The 21,795-nt window shown below is 34.8% G+C and overlaps 1 protein-coding gene across 3 annotated transcripts in view; it reads left to right on the top strand.

The window, feature by feature from the left end:
• The first annotated feature begins 1,221 nt into the window (after positions 1-1,221).
• LOC138696234 (uncharacterized) overlaps positions 1,222-21,795 on the top strand; it is a 99,840-nt gene continuing 79,266 nt past the window's right edge. Inside the window, exon 1 of one of the 3 annotated variants that reach the window (XM_069820910.1) lies at positions 1,222-1,418. In XM_069820910.1, the coding sequence (XP_069677011.1) occupies positions 1,305-1,418 (114 nt within the window). In that variant the 5' untranslated portion in view covers positions 1,222-1,304. Of the gene's footprint in view, positions 1,430-21,795 lie in introns of all 3 variants that reach the window. The other 2 variants (XM_069820908.1, XM_069820909.1) reach the window with 2 other exon arrangements.

The following is a 21,795-nucleotide window of genomic DNA, read 5'->3' as shown; positions in this document are numbered from 1 at the left end:
GTTCCAAAGATATGTTCGCGTTTTCCAGTGACGAAAGAGCTTTCAATATTGAATCATTTTCGCACAGGTACTGTCGTCCATTGCCTGCGCCGTATCCCGGTTCCCCCACCAGCTTTTATTCGCCAGCAAGTGGCTGGGCTGTCTTAGTTCTTTTCTGAGAACATTAATAAAATTTCTGTTAGGAATTGGACTTCTACAACTGTTTAAAATAACTTAAATAAAAGGACCTCGTTAAGTAATTAATTGTCACGTGATTTCCTCCCTTTCTACGACCCTACGACATAACCACTTGGACGGACAGTAGATAGTATGTCTGAGTAATTTTATCTTTTCGGATCGGGCAGAAGTGAAGATTGAATTTACAGTACGTAAGGTACTCTTTTATAGAGTAGGTACAGAATTATTTCAACATGAGTTACTAGTACGAAGAACGAAACTGGTAATTGGGATTAGGTATAGACCTAATAGTCTATAGTGCGATAATATGCACATTAGAACTGAAGCCTGTATCGAAATGAACGGCCACAATTTAAAAAAATGTGTTTACATATCCATATTATGATTATTTTTCAATTTAACTTCATTCTCTATATTGTTCGCTAATGTGCAGTAGACAGTATGATATAGGTACACTGCATAATGAATACGTCCACATGGATAGCTCAGTTCGTGAGTAAAAACACACATTGTTAATACTGTACTGTATTTTAATTAAACAAAAACCTAATGAAAATGATCAAACTCAAAAGCGCAATATTTCCTAGTTTACGTAAATGGATGAACTACTTTTCTTTCCTCCTATACCTAGTAAAGTGATTTGTTTGTATATTACGCCAGTATCATCGAAGGAAGGGGGTAGCAAACGGCGTTGATCCAGAGGTATAGGCAAGTTAATATTAAAAATGTTAGTAAAAATAAAATGATGCCCCTGTACAATACACGTTTTTGAAGTGCATTACAAAATCTCGGAAATTAAACAACTCGCTCTGCTCGTTTTTTTTTTCAAACTTTTCCTCGATTTTGTAAAAAGAACTTCCCAACCTTGTATCGTAATATACTATTTTGACCATTTTTGTAACAACTCAGTCCTAGTGTCTCTTAAACAAATTCTAGCGTTCCAAAATCATCTTCCGTGCGTGACTCGACAAAGAATCGATCGACTGAAAAGTCGATAGTCTGCAGCCTCATACGTCCTTGCAGACGACAGTTGTGTATCGCGGCTGCGCAGAGATAAGACAGAACGTGAAGTCTGCCAGTCATGTGGTGACTTCTGTGAAGTGATATTGTAGTTCGTGTGAGTGAGAATGGCACAGGTAGTAACCAAAACATTCAGGTTCACCAGTTCGCAATCTTCCAACAGAGTCTGCAATGGGAGCTACATGTCATCCGGTTCCGGCATCATTCAGATTGCGGAAACGGTATGAAAGAGGTTATTATTCCTATCTTACCTGCTGTAACCAGAACATATTATGTGCTATAAAATATAAATAAGACGAACGCGTGAGAGACAGTGGACTGAAGAGTTAGGTTAGTGTAGCCTGCAGGTAATAACTTAATAAGAGATCCCGGATTTGTAGTGTATTCATTCATAAAGTTTGAAATATGCCTTCAGTTATGATCAGACATCGGATTCTAGGGCAAATGCCTATTTTGTTTCTTTAGGAGAAAAGTAAAAATAATTATTAATATTTGTGTTTCATGGAAATTGAAAGGTATTCAAAGAGATTTATAGTGCCCTAAAATGCCCTAAAACGGTTATTAGAGCCTAATTTGTTAATATTCGCCTAAAAATGCCTAACTCACTGTAAAGTTTCGCATTTTACTCTTACTTTTTATAATTTATACATGCATTCACTGCGAAATTTAAGGCATTTAAAAAGTGGAAAGTTTGCTTCACACCAGCCATGAAACCATTGATAAAGGAAACAAAATGTTTTGAATCTCACGACACTCGCAATAGATTTCACCGAATTTAACATGTTTGGAGGCATAAATGCCGACAAAGAACCAACCTTAGTTTTGAAGCAGGCATCAATCACAACATGTGCTGCTACCGATTCAGAGATATACTATATTATAAAAATGACTGTTTTCGGTCTGAAACCGATTAGCTGTACTGCCCTTCAGAGTGTCATAAAATCACAATTTTTGGAGAAAGAGTGTTTTTGAAATATTTGTGAAAAGTCGTAAAACTGCGAATTAGTAGGGTAAACCGTTACAAAATATTTAAAAGAATGGCCCTCCTAGTGTTAACACTACCAGGAAATGGAACAATAAGTGGAACTTTGTATTTTTGTCCAATTGAATCTCAATAACAACGGTTCATTTGAATGCTCGTTAACAGTTGCTCTTTCCCTCACCTTATTTGTGTTGAGAAGTTTTGAGCGGTAGGACGTTTTCCTGTGAAGTTTAACGCGATAATGCCGAACAATATAAGTGCAAAATCTACATTGATCCGGCAATGGCTAACAGAATATTCAGAATTCACTTATGATGGAAAAATAATATTCTGCAAGATTTGTAGCAAACAGGTATGTAACAATAGTTGAAATATATAAATTCTATTAATTTTAATGAGTAGGCCTATAATATTTATACATTGACTGAGCTATCCTGAGGTATAATTCTTTTTAAGACCACTACACTTTAACCTTTTAAATTCCGATAGTTAAAGTATTTGCAGGTCATTCAAATTTTGATTGTTCCAACCCACTAACTTTGTGATAGAAATACGGTAATACAACAATTAGGATTTTATTTTAATTCAGTTTAGGCCTACTTTACATTTTTAGATTTCTCAAGAAAAGAAGTGCCACCTAAAGCAGCATGTGCAAGGAGCGGCTCATAAGGCTAAAGCTCAGCAGAAAAATCAACTGCAACAAACTTTACTAACACAGCCTACTTCATCCAATCTCAGCAGCAATTTCTATGCTGATTTAACCAGAGCGTTTGTTGCTGCTAACATTCCCTGGAATGCAATTGAAAATCCGGTTTTAAGACAGTTTTTACAAAAATACTGCAAACAAAATATCCCATCTGAGTCGACCCTAAGAAAAAATTACTTAGACAGAATATACAATGAAACTTTAGCTTCCATTCGGGAGGATATAGGTGATTCTTACATATGGGTCTCTGTGGATGAAACCTCAGATCCTATGAATAGGTATATAGCAAATATGGTAGTAGGAAAACTTAGTCCTGATGGACCTTCGATTCCACACCTCGTATGTGTTAAGGAACTTTCGAAAGTGAATAGCCAAGCCATTGCTTCTTTTGTAAATAAAGGCCTACAGTCTTTATACTCAGGTAATTTATACGATTCTAAAGTTCTGTTGGTTTGTACTGATGCTGCCTCATACATGGTTGCTGCAGCTCCACTTCTTAAAACATTTTATCCTAACCTCACGCATGTAACCTGTCTAGCACATGGCCTTCACAGGGTTTCTGAAACAATCCGGAATGAATTTCCTCTTATCAATTCGTTTATTTCTAACACAAACAAATGTTTTTGTAAAGCCCCATCCAGGATTTCAATATTCAGAGAGAACTTTCCAGATATCCCACTCCCACCTCAGCCGGTTGTTACACGATGGGGAACCTGGATTCAGTCAGTGGTGTATTATTCTAAGTATTTTAAAGAAGTGGTCACAGTTATTGATAAATTACCTGAAACTGATAGTGCAGCGTGTGTGAAAGCAGTGAAAGATTGTCTGAATGACTCACGAGTGAAAAACGATATTGCCTACATAAGATCAAACTTTTCTTTCATACCTGCAAGCATTGAACAATTAGAACGTGAAAAACAATCTCTTTGTAGCCAAATAGCAATAGTAAAGGAAGCTCAAGTGAACATACATTCTGCTTTGGGCGAAACTGGGAAAAAAGTTAAAAATAAGTGGGACAACGTATTAAATAAGAATGTAGGATTTTCATTGTTGGAAAAAGTTTCAAGAGTGATATCGGGGGAAAATGTAAATGTTCGAGTAAGTATTGATGTTTCTATTGTACCTAATTTAAAATTTGCGCCTCTCACATCAGTTTCGGTTGAAAGAAGTTTTTCTGCTTTCAAAATGATTCTCAGTGACAAAAGGCGAAGGTTAACTGTGGAGAATTTAGAAAAAATTCTGGTGGTGTACTGTGCAGATAATTATAATAAAGTCTGAGCATGGAACTGAATTTCAATAACTTAAAATGAGTAATCTTGATATCAATATTCATTATTTCATTAGTTTCAATATATTAAATTTGTTCAGCTCTGTTTATAAATATAATATAGTATTCTTTTTTAATGTTTAAACATACTTTTTTGTGCGCATTTTAGTGTATAACTAAAAATTTCAGTGAAAGAAATAAGTATGATACCTTGATGTGCCTAAAATGCCTATTTTCATTAAAATAGAGCCTAATTTTACAAATTTTGAGCTTATTTTAGGCGCCTAAAACTGCAATTTGTAGTGCCTAAAAATCCGATGTCTAGTTATGATCTATAAATTATAAAATATATGAACTGTAATATGCAATATAAATTTAACAAAAATTGCAGCTTGTAAATGTTTTACTGTTATATGGAATGAAAAGATTTCAATGTTTTAAACAGTGCATGCACAATTTGTTGAAAGTTGTGTAAAACATTGTACATTGCACTAAAACACAAATGACTAATTTGAATTTTCACCAGTGGCGTATACTGGTTTAAGGGTCTGGGCTACCACTGACCCTATTATTACACAAAATATATTTTAAAAACCCTATAATAAAATTCCTTACCTATTTATATGTGAATTCCACACGTCTTGATTGGGACGAAAATACTTGGTGACTACGTCATTGAAATTACAGTTGGGCCGCTTGCGAAGTTTCTGTAGAAATGACTTTTCAATTGACATGAGTGCCAAGCCGAAGTAGTAAGGAAATGAAGCTGACGTCACAGGATCCCCAGGCTCCCATGGGCGTGGCCCAAGGAGGGGTGGGGGAAGGGGGCGTGACCAAATGAGGGATAGGGGAAACGGGGTGTGGCCAAAAGAGGGATAGGGGAAAGGGGCGTGGTCAAAGGAGGGATAAGGGGAGCTGGTTTGTGATTGGTGAATGGGTATTTGCAAGCGAGTGGTGTGGGAAAGCGATTGACGAATGAGCATGGAGAGAATGTTGAAATGAAGTGAAAGCTGTGTTACATAAGTTTCAAGGTCCATTGTTTGTTAAGTTGAAAATGAAAGCTCTTGTTACGTAAGTGCCAAGGTAAATCACTCGATATGCGTGGATGTTTTGAATACACATGTTCCTATAGGTCTTATTTGACACTTGTATTATTTTTTTCGACCACCGCCTGTTCCCTGGCCAGTTGAAAATAATTTTCTGTTGTGAAATATGTATGAGTATGTATTACGCAGTCGGTTTAGCCATCTGTGTGAGAGGTGAATCCCGCACGTGGAAGTGAAAGTGAGTCCTCGACTATATGACATTGACTGGACGCAGCTGTCTGAAGCAGCACCCAACCAGTTCACCGTAGTTGAAAGAGAAATTGTATCACCTTGGTGGAAGTAAAACAATGCATCAAATCGAATTCAAAAAGATGAAATAGCGGAATGGTGAGTAGAAATAAATAAAATTACTGAAATATGTGGAGAAAACTGAATTCTCACTTCAGAAATTACGTATGATTACTAGAAGTGAATAAAATGTACAGCATAATAACAATGAAGAAAACTCACTTCAACAGTCACCTGGTTGCTGTATTTAAAGAGGCATAAATACATAAAGTTAACATGATTTATACTCTATCTATGGCAGGAAGTAAAATCTTTTGAGCTAACTCCCAACAGGGAATGATTACTAGAAGTGAATAAAATGTATAACATAATAACAATGGAGAAAACTCACTTCAACAGTCACCTGGTTGCTGTAATTAAAGAGGCATAAATAGCATGATTTATGCTCTATCTATGGCTGGAAGTAAACATCTTTTACCTGATTCCAGACATTCGCGGAGCGGACTGTAATTTCTCACATCAGTTGTTAAAGTACAAAGGGATATACATAAAAAGACTTGGACTTTTGAAGATAGATTGACGCATAACCAGTCAGAGGAAGTAAAATCTTTCACCTTACTCCTTCCTCAGAAAATTTAATAATAATAATTAAAAATAATAATAATAATAATAATAATAATAATAATAATAATAATAATAATAATAATAATAATAAATCCTTTTCCAAAAATAAATGGTGTTTACATTTATAATTACACGTCGTGATGCATAGATCTAACGCATGATTCTTATCAAAATGTACATCATTAATTACATTAATCAGTGCATCACATTCAGTTTTTTTTTAAAAACGTGACATTCATTTTTTAATATTTTTTTTTATGATCCGCGGTTGCTCTTGCTCTAACAAATGTTACTTTACTGTTATTATTTCATTGTTGTGATTATCACGATAGCGTTATTAATAATGTGATGCATAGGCCTAAATCTAACCATGATTCTTATCAAAGTGCACATCATTAATTACATTAATCAGTGCATCACATTCAGTTTTTCAATCATTTAACTAGATTGTGGGCTTATTTTCATTTAATTGTTGTAATTACATGACGTTCCTGCACTCATAATTTACCCATACTATTCGTTTCCCATGTTTCTTAAAATAATATTTATGTACCTAATTTCATCTTAATTTATTTTATTTACATAAACAGTGATGCAGAATCGAGAGAGTTTGAGACTCGCATTGAGGTCATGGGTTCAAATTCTGTGGCCGACCATAAAGACAACTGCCAAATTGGAAATTTACATGTCATGATTCATCACCACCTCAATTGCCAATACGATAAACATTAATCAAAATCTATAATTAGTTACATGAACACAAGCCATCTATGCAAAAGGATGAGACAGGTTGACTTTCATGATAACAGTTCCAGAGATTCAAAGAATGCTGTTTAACATGTCTGTTTCGTGTGCTCATTTAATAACTGAGGGAGTAGCTCAATTGGTAGAGCGTTCGCAGTGCATGACATTCAGTTTTTTTTAATCATTTAACTAGATTGTGGGCTTATTTTCATTTAATTGTTGCAATTACATGACGTTCCTGCGCTCATAATTTTCCCATACTATTCGTTTCCCATGTCGCTGTAAAAACAACTCATTACGAAAATGACTCCATCTATTCAATGTGGCCTTGCACAACAAACAGGGAATATTATCCATTTAACACTATTGTTATATGATATAATTAGTACAATAATTAATGCAAGGTTTCATTAAATGGATCATTGAATAAATATACGCACTTAAAGAGGAAGTGCTAGTTTCCTCCCGCGAAGGAGATAAATTGTGTAACGTCATCACATCGATTGTTAAAAGTACAATACAATAATTAATGCAAGGTTTCATTAAATGGAAAATACTATCACCATTAATGATTAATTAATACAATTTGTTAAAACTACAATACAATAATTAATGCAAGGTTTCATTAAATGGAAAATACTATCAGCATTAATGATTAATTAATACAATAAAACTAATGCCAGGTTTCATTAAGGATCTACCTGCCGCGAGTCAACAACCTATAGTGCATGCAAGTAAACTTATTGTATCGGGTCCAAAGTCTCGAAGCCTGCTTATAAGTGAATCTAACATTGAAACATACGATTAGCTGTGTGTCTTTTAATGTTGCAATACTCTATCAGTCATCTCACGTTACAATAAGCTCAGTGATAGTATGTGAAAACTACATCACAATAATTCTCGTTATATTTAAAATGGTATTTTAGTTAAATATAAAAAAGAAGCGGATCAAATTCTCCCTGTTGGCTTAAAATATAAGTCTTTAAATGGAAATTATTGAATTATAAATAGATTATGATACACAACCGAGAGAGTTTGAGATTCGCTTCCGGGAGATCATGGGTTCAAAGTTTGTGGCCAACCAATCTGACTGAACTTTTTCATGGTTTCCTTAGATGTATATTACTATTGAGCTCACTGGAGCGGAGTTATTTTACAAAGGACTAATTTTATCTATATGAGTCGGGTAGAAGTGAAGATTGAATTTACAGTACGTAAGGTACTCTTTTATAAAGTGGAATTATTTCAACCTGAGTTACTAGTACGAAGGACGAAACTGGTAATTGGAATTAGATGCAATAGTCTGTAGTGCGATAATATGCACAAAAGAACTGAAGACTGTATCGAAATGAAAGGTCACAATTTCCAAAAATTTGTTTAAATACCGGTAACCATATAATGATTATTTTTCAATTTAACTTCATATCTGTCTATCGGGATGTTTGTTACCTTTTACACACAATACTGGCCGAACCGATTTCTATTAACATTGGAATATTATTTCGTTTTTTGCACTGTCTTTGTTGATTACTCCGAGTACACATATAACAGATTAATGACTGCTGATTAGATGTAATGAACTTACATTAGCCTACTGCATAATCATGTTGAAGCTCACATCCCAGCCACTCGACTGTGAAAGAGACACGTGTGAGAGTACCACATAACCCATGACCTTCCTTTAGATTTCTCAGTATGGTATTGAGTTCTCAAGGTCCATGTGTGCGTTGACTTTTACTTTCACCGCGCTAACCATGATTGAGAAATGGATAGAGAAAGTAAAATAACGAACTGTTGCATTAGCGACAATTTTGAATGCTATCGTTAAATATAAAAAAGAAGTGGATCCAATGCAACAAGTTGTCTATAGCTAAGAATAGTTGGTTTGATGAGGATGATGTATTGAAATAAAAACAAGTTTATGCACAAGTACTGTAAGTTTATTATGAGTAAATAAAAATTATATAAAATATACTATTATTATTCAAAGATCTCTTGCACACGTCTTCTTTTACATGGGGGTTCATAAAATCCATGTGGCACTATATTAACACCATATTGTAATACAACACAATCACATATCCAACTACCACAATTTAAATCTGATTATTGTTTCATGAAAATAAAGTCCCCACCTCTGTTTGGGGATTTTTTGTTAAGACTAAAGTACTTTAAGTAATTACAGTCACATTTCCAGCTATCACAACCACAATTTATCACAGTTCTGGAATTTGACGTTTCTTCTTTCTCATCCTCCTCCACATTCCAAGTACGTATAATCATATTACCCTTTCCTACATTCCAGGTATCTGATACAACATTCGCTTTTCATTTCAATGCTTCTGGTTGACACCGACTGTATCTAACGCTACTGAAAACACTGTGGTAGCTCCTTTATTTATTGCTCAGGTGTTTCCTTAGATGCATACGATAATATATATGTACCTAATTTCATTTTAATTTATTTTATTTACATAAAAATGATGCAGAACCGAGAGAGTATGAGACCCGCATCGAGGAGGTCACGGGTTCAAATTCTGTGGCCGAGTATAAAGACAACTGCCCTTCCGCTCCACTCCTAAGATGTTAATTCCAACATTATCGAATACAACCATCATCTACACCTTATTACCTATGTTAAAATAAAACATGTCTGACACCGATTGTATCTAACGCTACTGAATATGTACCTAATTTCATTTTAATTTATTTTATTTACATAAACAATGATGCAGAACCGAGAGAGTATGAGACTCACATTGAGCAGGTCACGGGTTCAAATTCTGTGGTCGAGTATAAAGACAACTGCCCTTCCGCTCCACTCCTAAGATGTTAATTCCAACATTATCGAATACAACCATCATCTACACCTTATTACCTATGTTAAAATAAAACATGTTTGACACCGATTGTATCTAACGCTATTGAAAACACTGTGGTAGCTCCTTTATTTATTGCTCTGGTGTTTCCTTAGATTCATATGAGTAATTTAGCATTGAGCTCACTATTTTAAAAAGTGTCACGGAATAACGTTCCTGCGCTTATAATTTACCCAAACTATTCGTTTCCCATGTTCCTTAAAATAATATATATGTACATAATTTCATTTTAATTCATTTTATTTAGATAAAAAATGATGGTTATTGCTCTGGTGTTTCCTTAGATGCATAAGAGTAATTCAGCAATGAGCTCACTATTTTAAAACGTGTCACGAAATAACGTTCCTGCGCTCATAATTTACCCACACTATTCGTTTCCCATGTTCCTTCAAATAATATATATGTACCTAATTTCATCTTAATTTATTTTATTTACATAAACAATGATGCGCAACCGAGAGAGTATGAGACTCGCATTGAGGAGGTCACGGGTTCAAATTCTGTGGCCGAGTATAAAGACAACTGCCAGATTGGAATTTACATGTCATGATTCATCACCACCTCAATTACCAATACGATAAACATTAATCAAAATCTATAATTAGTTATGGTTACGTCACCTTTCTCGGGGTTGGTTGCTATCCCAACATGAATATCTGGCATGGTTGCACAACCGACCTCTGGAGCGGATGCTGTCCCAATGGTGGCGCCAACATCCAGTCAAGTTTGTTCTGGATCTGTGTTTGCGTTATCGGATAGAGCTTTCAAAAATCGTTTGAAGACTTATATTGCTCTAAATCTAACAAATCATGAGAGTGAATTAAAAGATATTTGAGACTGCATCACTGATTAAATCCGAGACATTTTAAAGAGACATTTAAGTGAGTACTCTGCTTTAAAATTTAACATATTTGTTGAGCAAAATATAAAAAACGCAATGATATTTCAATAAATGTTTTTGCACTTGACGAGAATGATTATGTATTTCCTCTCAGGATGTGCGAAATGGAATTACCAAATCACAGGGCTTTGTTATACATTAGTAATGATAGAGAGTTTTGGATTTGAAATACACAAGTTCATTATATGTTTGTATGACGAATGGTATAAAACCTGAGGATATGGAAGCATGATTGAGAGTCATGAATGTCACAATTGTGTGAATGTTAATGATTAAACTGAACCTAGTCATTGTGGATTGAGGATGGGGATGTGCTTGGTAAAAGAAAATAGTAACAAAATAACATTATATGTATATATTGATTCATAAAAAAAATAACATGTAGTTAGTATTCAAATACTTTTTCAGTTAGTGAATTCCAAGACAATCCATTTCTTCCAAATTATACACATAACTGGTGATAAATTGTTCCAAGAATTCTTTCTTTTCCACACCCTTTGTATAAATACACTGAATCAGCATCATTGTAATTAACATAACCAATACGATTAGTTTCACGGCGTCCAGTGACGGGGTGGTTTCAGCACAAAACAGCAGCCTTGCTGTAAATTCCCGTGTTGACGGGAAGTTCTTTTAAAATACAGTGTTGTTTATTAAAGCTTCTTGGAAACCTTGTACGTCAGTTATCATAATGGACGTCCTGAAACAAAATAAAAGCGGCGTAGCATGATACCTATTGTAAATTGTATAATGTCACAGAAAAGAAAAACGCTAACACATATACTTACATTTTTAAACATATGATATGAGTAAAAGCACTTTATACATAATCCAATAAGACACTTTGAACATTGTGTTCGAACAATGCTCTTACACCCTTTTTGAGCACATCTCTTCCTCCCTTTCAATGGGATATATTGAACCCAATGATTTATACAATCATATCGAGATACTCCATCATATGTAATCGGGGAAGAAGTTAGTTGCACACCCAGTTTCTCTGTCCCCATCATTGCAAATGATGCGAAAATGGAATAAAGGAGCTACCACAGTGTTTTCAATAGCGTTAGATGCAATCGGTGTCAAACATGTTTTATTTTAACATAGGTAATAAGGTGTAGATGATGGTTATATTCGATAATGTTGGAATTAACATCTTAGGAGTGGAGCGGAAGGGCAGTTGTCTTTATACTCGACTACAGAATTTGAACCCGTGACCTGCTCAATGTGAGTCTCATACTCTCTCGGTTCTGCATCATTGTTTATGTAAATAAAATAAATTAAAATGAAATTAGGTACATATTCAGTAGCGTTAGATACAATCGATGTCAGACATGTTTTATTTTAACATAGGTAATAAGGTGTAGATGATGGTTGTATTCGATAATGTTGGAATTAACATCTTAGGAGTGGAGCGGAAGGGCAGTTGTCTTTATACTCGGCCACAGAATTTGAACCCGTGACCTCCTCGATGCGGGTCTCATACTCTCTCGGTTCTGCATCATTTTTATGTAAATAAAATAAATTAAAATGAAATTAGGTACATATATATTATCGTATGCATCTAAGGAAACACCTGAGCAATAAATAAAGGAGCTACCACAGTGTTTTCAGTAGCGTTAGATACAGTCGGTGTCAACCAGAAGCATTGAAATGAAAAGCGAATGTTGTATCAGATACCTGGAATGTAGGAAAGGGTAATATGATTATACGTACTTGGAATGTGGAGGAGGATGAGAAAGAAGAAACGTCAAATTCCAGAACTGTGATAAATTGTGGTTGTGATAGCTGGAAATGTGACTGTAATTACTTAAAGTACTTTAGTCTTAACAAAAAATCCCCAAACAGAGGTGGGGACTTTATTTTCATGAAACAATAATCAGATTTAAATTGTGGTAGTTGGATATGTGATTGTGTTGTATTACAATATGGTGTTAATATAGTGCCACATGGATTTTATGAACCCCCATGTAAAAGAAGACGTGTGCAAGAGATCTTTGAATAATAATAGTATATTTTATATAATTTTTATTTACTCATAATAAACTTACAGTACTTGTGCATAAACTTGTTTTTATTTCAATACATCATCCTCATCAAACCAACTATTCTTAGCTATAAACAACTTGTTGCATTGGATCCACTTCTTTTTTATATTTAACGATAGCATTCAAAATTGTCGCTAATGCAACAGTTCGTTATTTTACTTTCTCTATCCATTTCTCAATCATGGTTAGCGCGGTGAAAGTAAAAGTCAACGCACACATGGACCTTGAGAACTCAATACCATACTGAGAAATCTAAAGGAAGGTCATGGGTTATGTGGTACTCTCACACGTGTCTCTTTCACAGTCGAGTGGCTGGGATGTGAGCTTCAACATGATTATGCAGTAGGCTAATGTAAGTTCATTACATCTAATCAGCAGTCATTAATCTGTTATATGTGTACTCGGAGTAATCAACAAAGACAGTGCAAAAACGAAATAATATTCCAATGTTAATAGAAATCGGTTCGGCCAGTATTGTGTGTAAAAGGTAACAAACATCCCGATAGACAGATATGAAGTTAAATTGAAAAATAATCATTATATGGTTACCGGTATTTAAACAAATTTTTGGAAATTGTGACCTTTCATTTCGATACAGTCTTCAGTTCTTTTGTGCATATTATCGCACTACAGACTATTGCATCTAATTCCAATTACCAGTTTCGTCCTTCGTACTAGTAACTCAGGTTGAAATAATTCCACTTTATAAAAGAGTACCTTACGTACTGTAAATTCAATCTTCACTTCTACCCGACTCATATAGATAAAATTAGTCCTTTGTAAAATAACTCCGCTCCAGTGAGCTCAATAGTAATATACATCTAAGGAAACCATGAAAAAGTTCAGTCAGATTGGTTGGCCACAAACTTTGAACCCATGATCTCCCGGAAGCGAATCTCAAACTCTCTCGGTTGTGTATCATAATCTATTTATAATTCAATAATTTCCATTTAAAGACTTATATTTTAAGCCAACAGGGAGAATTTGATCCGCTTCTTTTTTATATTTAACTAAAATACCATTTTAAATATAACGAGAATTATTGTGATGTAGTTTTCACATACTATCACTGAGCTTATTGTAACGTGAGATGACTGATAGAGTATTGCAACATTAAAAGACACACAGCTAATCGTATGTTTCAATGTTAGATTCACTTATAAGCAGGCTTCGAGACTTTGGACCCGATACAATAAGTTTACTTGCATGCACTATAGGTTGTTGACTCGCGGCAGGTAGATCCTTAATGAAACCTGGCATTAGTTTTATTGTATTAATTAATCATTAATGCTGATAGTATTTTACATTTAATGAAACCTTGCATTAATTATTGTATTGTAGTTTTAACAAATTGTATTAATTAATCATTAATGGTGATAGTATTTTCCATTTAATGAAACCTTGCATTAATTATTGTATTGTACTTTTAACAATCGATGTGATGACGTTACACAATTTATCTCCTTCGCGGGAGGAAACTAGCACTTCCTCTTTAAGTGCGTATATTTATTCAATGATCCATTTAATGAAACCTTGCATTAATTATTGTACTAATTATATCATATAACAATAGTGTTAAATGGATAATATTCCCTGTTTGTTGTGCAAGGCCACATTGAATAGATGGAGTCATTTTCGTAATGAGTTGTTTTTACAGCGACATGGGAAACGAATAGTATGGGAAAATTATGAGCGCAGGAACGTCATGTAATTGCAACAATTAAATGAAAATAAGCCCACAATCTAGTTAAATGATTAAAAAAAACTGAATGTCATGCACTGCGAACGCTCTACCAATTGAGCTACTCCCTCAGTTATTAAATGAGCACACGAAACAGACATGTTAAACAGCATTCTTTGAATCTCTGGAACTGTTATCATGAAAGTCAACCTGTCTCATCCTTTTGCATAGATGGCTTGTGTTCATGTAACTAATTATAGATTTTGATTAATGTTTATCGTATTGGCAATTGAGGTGGTGATGAATCATGACATGTAAATTTCCAATTTGGCAGTTGTCTTTATGGTCGGCCACAGAATTTGAACCCATGACCTCAATGCGAGTCTCAAACTCTCTCGATTCTGCATCACTGTTTATGTAAATAAAATAAATTAAGATGAAATTAGGTACATAAATATTATTTTAAGAAACATGGGAAACGAATAGTATGGGTAAATTATGAGTGCAGGAACGTCATGTAATTACAACAATTAAATGAAAATAAGCCCACAATCTAGTTAAATGATTGAAAAACTGAATGTGATGCACTGATTAATGTAATTAATGATGTGCACTTTGATAAGAATCATGGTTAGATTTAGGCCTATGCATCACATTATTAATAACGCTATCGTGATAATCACAACAATGAAATAATAACAGTAAAGTAACATTTGTTAGAGCAAGAGCAACCGCGGATCATAAAAAAAAATATTAAAAAATGAATGTCACGTTTTTAAAAAAAAACTGAATGTGATGCACTGATTAATGTAATTAATGATGTACATTTTGATAAGAATCATGCGTTAGATTTATGCATCACGACGTGTAATTATAAATGTAAACACCATTTATTTTTGGAAAAGGATTTATTATTATTATTATTATTATTATTATTATTATTATTATTATTATTATTATTTTTAATTATTATTATTAAATTTTCTGAGGAAGGAGTAAGGTGAAAGATTTTACTTCCTCTGACTGGTTATGCGTCAATCTATCTTCAAAAGTCCAAGTCTTTTTATGTATATCCCTTTGTACTTTAACAACTGATGTGAGAAATTACAGTCCGCTCCGCGAATGTCTGGAATCAAGTAAAAGATGTTTACTTCCAGCCATAGATAGAGTATAAATCATGCTATTTATGCCTCTTTAAATACAGCAAACAGGTGACTGTTGAAGTGAATTTTCTCCATTGTTATTATGTTATACATTTTATTCACTTCTAGTAATCATTCCCTGTTGGGAGTTAGCTCAAAAGATTTTACTTCCTGCCATAGATAGAGTATAAATCATGTTAACTTTATGTATTTATGCCTCTTTAAATACAGCAACCAGGTGACTGTTGAAGTGAGCTTTCTTCATTGTTATTATCAGACATCGGATTCTAGGGCAAATGCCTATTTTGTTTCTTTAGGAGAAAAGTAAAAATAATTATTAATATTTGTGTTTCATGGAAATTGAAAGGTATTCAAAGAGTTTTATAGTGCCCTAAAATGCCCTAAAACGGTTATTAGAGCCTAATTTGTTAATATTCGCCTAAAAATGCCTAACTCACTGTAAAGTTTCGCATTTTACTCTTAATTTTTATAATTTATACATGCATTCACTGCGAAATTTAAGGCATTTAAAAAGTGGAAAGTTTGCTTCACACCGGCCATGAAACCATTGATAAAGGAAACAAAATGTTTTGAATCTCACGACACTCGCAATAGATTACACCGAATTTAACATGTTTCGAGGCATAAATGCCGACAAAGAACCAACCTTAGTTTTGAAGCAGGCAACAATCACAACATGTGCTGCTACCGATTCAGAGATATACTATACTATAAAAATGACTGTTTTCGGTCTGAAACCGATTAGCTGTACTGCCCTTCAGAGTGTCATAAAATCACAATTTTTGGAGAAAGAGTGTTTTTGAAATATTTATGAAAATTCGTAGAACTGCGAATTAGTAGGGTAAACCGTTACAAAATATTTAAAAGAATGGCCCTCCTAGTGTTAACAGTACCAGGAAATGGAACAATAAGTGGAACTTTGTATTTTTGTTCAATTGAATCTCAATAACAACGGTTCATTTGAATGCTCGTTAACAGTTGCTCTTTCCCTCACCTTATTTGTGTTGAGAAGTTTTGAGCGGTAGGACGTTTTCCTGTGAAGTTTAACGCGATAATGCCGAACAATATAAGTGCAAAATCTACATTGATCCGGCAATGGCTAACAGAATATTCAGAATTCACTTATGATGGAAAAATAATATTCTGCAAGATTTGTAGCAAACAGGTATGTAACAATAGTTGAAATATATAAATTCTATTAATTTTAATGAGTAGGCCTATAATATTTATACATTGACTGAGCTATCCTGAGGTATAATTCTTTTTAAGACCACTACACTTTAACCTTTTAAATTCCGATAGTTAAAGTATTTGCAGGTCATTAAAATTTTGATTGTTCGAACGGTAATACAACAATTAGGATTTTATTTTAATTCGGTTTACTTTACATTTTTAGATTTCGCAAGAAAAGAAGTGCCACCTAAAGCAGCATGTGCAAGGAGCGGCTCATAAGGCTAAAGCTCAGCAGAAAAATCAACTGCAACAAACTTTACTAACACAGCCTACTTCATCCAATCTCAGCAGCAATTTCTATGCTGATTTAACCAGAGCGTTTGTTGCTGCTAACATTCCCTGGAATGCAATTGAAAATCCGGTTTTAAGACAGTTTTTACAAAAATACTGCAAACAAAATATCCCATCTGAGTCGACCCTAAGAAAAAATTACTTAGACAGAATATACAATGAAACTTTAGCTTCCATTCGGGAGGATATAGGTGATTCTTACATATGGGTCTCTGTGGATGAAACCTCAGATCCTATGAATAGGTATATAGCAAATATGGTAGTAGGAAAACTTAGTCCTGATGGACCTTCGATTCCACACCTCGTATGTGTTAAGGAACTTTCGAAAGTGAATAGCCAAGCCATTGCTTATTTTGTAAATAAAGGCCTACAGTCTTTATACTCAGGTAATATAGACGATTCTAAAATTCTGTTGTTTTGTACTGATGCTACCTCATACATGGTTGCTGCAGCTCCACTTCTTAGAACAATTTATCCTAACCTCACGCATGTAACCTGTCTAGCACATGGCCTTCACAGGGTTTCTCAAACAATCCGGAATGAATTTCCTCTTGTCAATTCGTTTATTTCTAACACAAACAAATGTTTTTGTAAAGCCCCATCCAGGATTTCAATATTCAGAGAGAACTTTCCAGATATCCCACTCCCACCTCAGCCGGTTGTTACACGATGGGGAACCTGGATTCAGTCAGTGGTGTATTATTCTAAGTATTTTAAAGAAGTGGTCACAGTTATTGATAAATTACCTGAAGCTGATAGTGCAGCGTGTGAAAGCAGTGAAAGATTGTCTGAATGACTCACGAGTGAAAAACGATATTGCCTACATAACATTAAACTTTTCTTTCATACCTGCAAGCATTGAACAATTAGAACGTGAAAAACAATCTCTTTGTAGCCAAATAGCAATAGTAAAGGAAGCTCAAGTGAACATACATTCTGCTTTGGGCGAAACTGGGAAAAAAGTTAAAAATAAGTGGGACAACGTATTCAATAAGAATGTAGGATTTTCATTGTTGGAAAAAGTATCAAGAGTGATATCGGGGGAAAATGTAAATGTTCGAGTAAGTATTGATGTTTCTATTGTACCTAATTTAAAATTTGCGCCTCTCACATCAGTTTCGGTTGAAAAGAAGTTTTTCTGCTTTCAAAATGATACTCAGTGACAAAAGGCAAAGGTTAACTGTGGAGAATTTAGAAAAAATTCTGGTGGTGTACTGTGCAGATAGTTGTAATAAAGTCTGAGCATGGAACTGAATTTCAATAACTTAAAATGAGTAATCTTGATATCAATAATCATTATTTCATTAGTTTCAATATATTAAATTTATGCAGCTCTGTTTATAAATATAATATAGTATTCTTTTTTAATGTTTAAACATACTTTTTTGTGCGTATTTTAGTGTATAACTAAAAATTTCAGTGAAAGAAATAAGTATGATACCTTGATGTGCCTTAAATGTCTATTTTCATTAAAATAGAGCCTAATTGTACAAATTTTGAGCTTATTTTAGGCGCCTAAAACTGCAATTTTTAGTGCCTAAAAATCCTATGTCTAGTTATTATGCTGTACATTTTATTCACTTCTAGTAATCATACGTAATTTCTGAAGTGAGAATTCAGTTTTCTCCACATATTTCAGTAATTTTATTTATTTCTACTCACCATTCCGCTATTTCATCTTTTTGAATTCGATTTGATGCATTGTTTTACTTCCACCAAGGTGATACAATTTCTCTTCCAACTACGGTGAACTGGCTGGGTGCTGCTTCAGACAGCTGCGTCCAGTCAATGTCATATAGTCGAGGACTCACTTTCACTTCCACGTGCGGGATTCACCTCTCACACAGATGGCTAAACCGACTGCGTAATACATACTCATACATATTTCACAACAGAAAATTATTTTCAACTGGCCAGGGAACAGGCGGTGGTCGAAAAAAATAATACAAGTGTCAAATAAGACCTATAGGAACATGTGTATTCGAAACATCCACGCATATCGAGTGATTTACCTTGGCACTTACGTAACAAGAGCTTTCATTTTCAACTTAACAAACAATGGACATTGAAACTTATGTAACACAGCTTTCACTTCATTTCAACATTCTCTCCATGCTCATTCGTTAATCGCTTTCCCACACTACTCGCTTGCAAATACCCATTCACCAATCACAAACCAGCTCCCCTTATCCCTCCTTTGACCACGCCCCCTTTCCCCTATCCCTCTTTTGGCCACACCCCGTTTCCCCTATCCCTCATTTGGTCACGCCCCCTTCCCCCACCCCTCCTTGGGCCACGCCCATGGGAGCCTGGGGATCCTGTGACGTCAGCTTCATTTCCTTACTACTAGCCGGATAAACGTTCTTGTGTATGAGTTGATCTACAGTAGGATTTTATTCTCTTCAACGCAGAAAATGTTCTTTCTACCGATGCTGATGTAGCTGGTATTGTCACAATTAATGTTGTCAATTTAAGGACTTCAGGAATAACTTGGTTCAGCTGGTTTTCATATATGGCAGATAATATTTCATGGATAGGTTTGTTCGAAAAATCAAAGACTTCTGCTGAATATATTACACTTAATTCATTTTTCAAACGTACTTGATCAAAGTGACTGTTATAGGACTGAAATAATTTGTTTAGTGCCTCATTCGGGATGTTTTCTCTATAAGCAGAAAATTTTTGAGAATCTAGAAGATGTGTGAACTGAAGCTTTCCATAATCAGAAAATCTGTCAGTAATTTCCATGTGCATAAGAGCTAGTATGATGTAGTACAATTCATCATCTCCTTTTCTTCGCTTTAATGGTGGTTCCATTGTATTGGCTGAAGAATTTTCATTTTCCATATTAGTCCATATGGACGGAAACCCACTACGTCTGAACTCGGATATAGTATGTTTTAACTTTGATACCTCTTGCAAGCAGTATGCTATGTCTAGACTTTTTGTCTGAAGAATATTGTAGAGCACATCTGTATATGCGAACACTCTAGCATAGACTTCAAGAAGAAATATATTCTGAAACTGTGTGAAAAAATACAAATATCCTTGAGCCTGCACAATTACATCATCATCATCCCAGTTTTCTTCAGAGTCATTACAAATGATATTTTCAAAGAAAGCAGTCATTTGTTCTCTGTATTACTTTACTGTATTTACAAGCCGAGATGTAAAATTCCATCTAGTTGGTGCTACTTTTGGAAGTTTCTTTTTCATAAATTCCTTGAGTTTTTCTGATATTTTAGGAGATGATGAGAAAAATGCAGGTAAACCCGACAGTGTTTTGAAAAAAATGCGGCATTCTGGAATGGATAAAGTAGTTTGTTGCAAAACTAAATTGAGAACATGGTTGTAACAATGGACGAATAGTGCTTGAGGATACTTTTCTTGAACTTTTGTTTTTAAGCCATTAATATTTCCCGCCATAACTGAAGCACCATCGTATGTCTGTGCAATTAACTTATTGCCGACATTGTATTCTGCTATAACACCTTCCACATGCTGAAACAAAGCAGCAGCAGTTTTGCCCGAACTGACATTTGTGAATCCTATAAACCGTTCTTGAACATTGGCAGTACTGTCGACGTATCTTAAAACAGTGGACAATTGACTCTGATTAGAGCAGTCACTTGTTTCATCAACAACAATGGCCACAAAAGGTGCTTCTTCTATTTCAGATTTTATGTTCTTTATCATAACCCCACTTATAGCAAATATTAAGTCATTCTGAATTGCGGGAGAAGTACCACGGAATACTGTTGAACTCTCAAGATGATTGGCCAGTAAATGGTCAAATTCACTTAAGGAACTTAAATATTCAATATAATTTCCTCTATTGTCTGATTCCACACTCTCATTATGACTCCGAAAAGCCAATTCTTGTTTTCCTAGAAAGCAGACTGCGTTAATAAGACGCAGTAAAATATCCCGATTTTTTTTTCACAAGAGCATTGTGTTGGTTGATGTGTAGAACTTTTTGCTTATCTAGCTGTAAATCAATTCTTGTCTTCCCAAAGTTTGCAAAGTTCATGCTACTATAAATATGAGCTTTTGATTTGTCGTGTTTTAGGACTGCCGTTCGAAGGGAGTTCATATTAGAAAACCCCTCTTTTGACCACACATTAGTTTCGCGGCTAAATCACAAACATGGCCAGCAAAATAGTTTAGACAGTTTAGAACTACCACACAACCAATTCTACTTACCATATGATGTTGAAGTGAAATGGCGTGTGTACTCACGCTGTTTTTCTTTTACGTCCATGGACAAATTTAACTCAGTAGTTGGTCTTTCCATTTTCACAATTTCAACTTTCTCGTTGTATGTACGACGGTTAAAAGGCACTTTTAAAACCTTCTATTACACAGTCATTTTCAACACAAACCTCTCCAGAAACTTGTTCTGCCATATTTTTCACAATATCACTTGATTGGGAAATTAAAAACTTAATAATTCACAATTAATATAACTCTTAGACACTCGAACAAATCACAAATTTAAAATACTGCACTGCAAGAACACAATCACATTAATGAGCTAGCGTACTAAGCATATTGTTGCTTCGCGCCTTCCAAGAAACCGATCACGAGAGTGACAACTCACCCACCTACAGTGCACGATGGAAACAGGAGGGAGCGGGGGGACGGGGAGTTGTGCGACGTGAGCGGAACGGTCACAGGCTACCCTTCGTAGCAGCCGTTTCTCCAGTGATGCCGCCTTGACAACTTGTTTCTTTCGAGAGCAGAGA

Source organism: Periplaneta americana, chromosome 3 (assembly GCF_040183065.1).
Source record: "Periplaneta americana isolate PAMFEO1 chromosome 3, P.americana_PAMFEO1_priV1, whole genome shotgun sequence".
NCBI lineage: Eukaryota > Metazoa > Arthropoda > Insecta > Blattodea > Blattidae > Periplaneta > Periplaneta americana.
Note: the sequence above shows the minus strand (reverse complement) of the source record. Positions and strands in the feature narration are given on the sequence as shown.